This window comes from Atta colombica, unplaced genomic scaffold (genome assembly GCF_001594045.1).
Source record: "Atta colombica isolate Treedump-2 unplaced genomic scaffold, Acol1.0 scaffold311, whole genome shotgun sequence".
NCBI classification, from domain to species: Eukaryota; Metazoa; Arthropoda; class Insecta; order Hymenoptera; family Formicidae; genus Atta; species Atta colombica.
Window position 1 is genome coordinate 298564 of NW_017259417.1, and position 1649 is coordinate 300212.

The 1649-nt window shown below is 24.2% G+C and overlaps 1 protein-coding gene across 2 annotated transcripts in view; it reads right to left on the reverse strand.

Moving 5' to 3' along the window:
• Window positions 1-1348: 1348 nt before the first annotated feature.
• LOC108690327 (deleted in autism protein 1 homolog) overlaps window positions 1349-1649 on the reverse strand; it is a 1924-nt gene continuing 1623 nt past the window's right edge. Inside the window, exon 4 of one of the 2 annotated variants that reach the window (XM_018197563.1) lies at window positions 1349-1571. In XM_018197563.1, coding sequence (XP_018053052.1) covers window positions 1428-1571 — 144 coding nt within the window. In that variant the 3' untranslated portion in view covers window positions 1349-1427. Of the gene's footprint in view, window positions 1588-1649 lie in introns of both variants that reach the window. The other variant, XM_018197562.1, reaches the window with a different exon arrangement.

The window sequence follows — 1649 nt, forward strand, 5'->3', positions numbered from 1 at the left end:
TTGATATAATTAAAGAAATATTTCTAACTCAAATTGAATAAAAGACAAATGATATTTATTTTATGAAATAAAATATAATAATTTTTTTTACAAAAGTTAAATGAAATTGAATAAAAGACAAATGATCTTTATTTTATGAAATAAAATTTTTTTATCAAATTTAAAGTCAGCACGCTTTCCTGTTATCCCAGAATGAAATGGGAGAACAAGAAAGAGAACAAAAAATTTTCTTTCATAGTAGGGTACTATTTAGGACATGTTCAGATTCCCATCTGAATGTTTCCCAGGATCATATTATCCTTGTTTAACATTTGATGAGCAATAAAAATAAAATGACACTTGGATGGAATTTGGGAATCTGAACAGTTTTAAAATCTCGAAAAAAAAAACAAATTTTGTTTTACCTACAAAGATGGACCGACCATCTTGGTATACGTTCGTTACTTAAACGAATCAGTAATTGTAAGCAATTGTATTATAATTGTTTATTCAATGTACGTTAAAATAAGGTTGTAAGATATAAATAATGTCACTAAATGTTTTAATCTGACGCATGTACAACTATCTTGTAATAAAGTATTTTTTATTATTACTATTTAGATAATATCACAATTGTATATATATCGAAACTTTTTCTATATAAATTAAAATATATAAAATATTCTTCTTTTATTTATTAACATTACTTTGCACTGTCTCTGTATTGTGTATTATAACATGTTGTGTATAAACACAGATAGGATAAGATGGTATAATTTCGAAACGAAATAACTAAAATTTTAATCCAGTTTTCAAGGTTTAAGTTTAGTAATCCTCTCATTGTATAGAGGATGCTAAAGGATAAAAAAAAGTCAAACTTGAACTTCGAAAATTGGATTTAAATCTTATTTCATTCAGAATACCATGTTTCGAAATTATACATTATCCTTAAATCAATTATTATTACATATATTAATAGATGCCAAAGAAATAAATCAAACGATATATGAATGTAGTTTTATTCATCTTCAATTTAATTAAAATTACATACCATTTTTGTATACAACTTTATTAATATTATTGAAATAATTTGTAATATAACATTAAATTATAAATTAATATCAAAGATATTACATACAATATTCTTTAGAAAAGATTTAAAAAAGAGTAAGATACAATTCAATATACAAAAATAAGAAAAAATATTCAACACAATAACATCATATTAAAAAATTTCTTAAATTCTATTGTAACAAGCTATTGGGTTGTTCGGAAAGTTCGTGCTGATTTTGAAGGAAAATTGAAAGAAACGCAGAAGATTTAAATTTTAGTATACATTTATAATATTAAATTTAAATCTTTTGCGGCACGAACTTTCCGGACAATCCAATACTTTATGGTATATTAATGTTGAGGTATTTCGTCTAAAATTGCGTCCAATAATATCTTTAATCGCTGACCAAAAAATATTCTAGTATTAGTAGAACGAGGAACGGCACATTGTTGCAATAAATCTTCAATGTCTGGATATTGCTGCTCAATATTAGTAGGTACATCATGAAGAAATCCACCAGGAAATGGATTTTCATTTCCTGCATTTAATAGAAGCTACAATCACATACACTTTTATAAATATATTTAATATTAATATATATTGTGTGTATGTATAT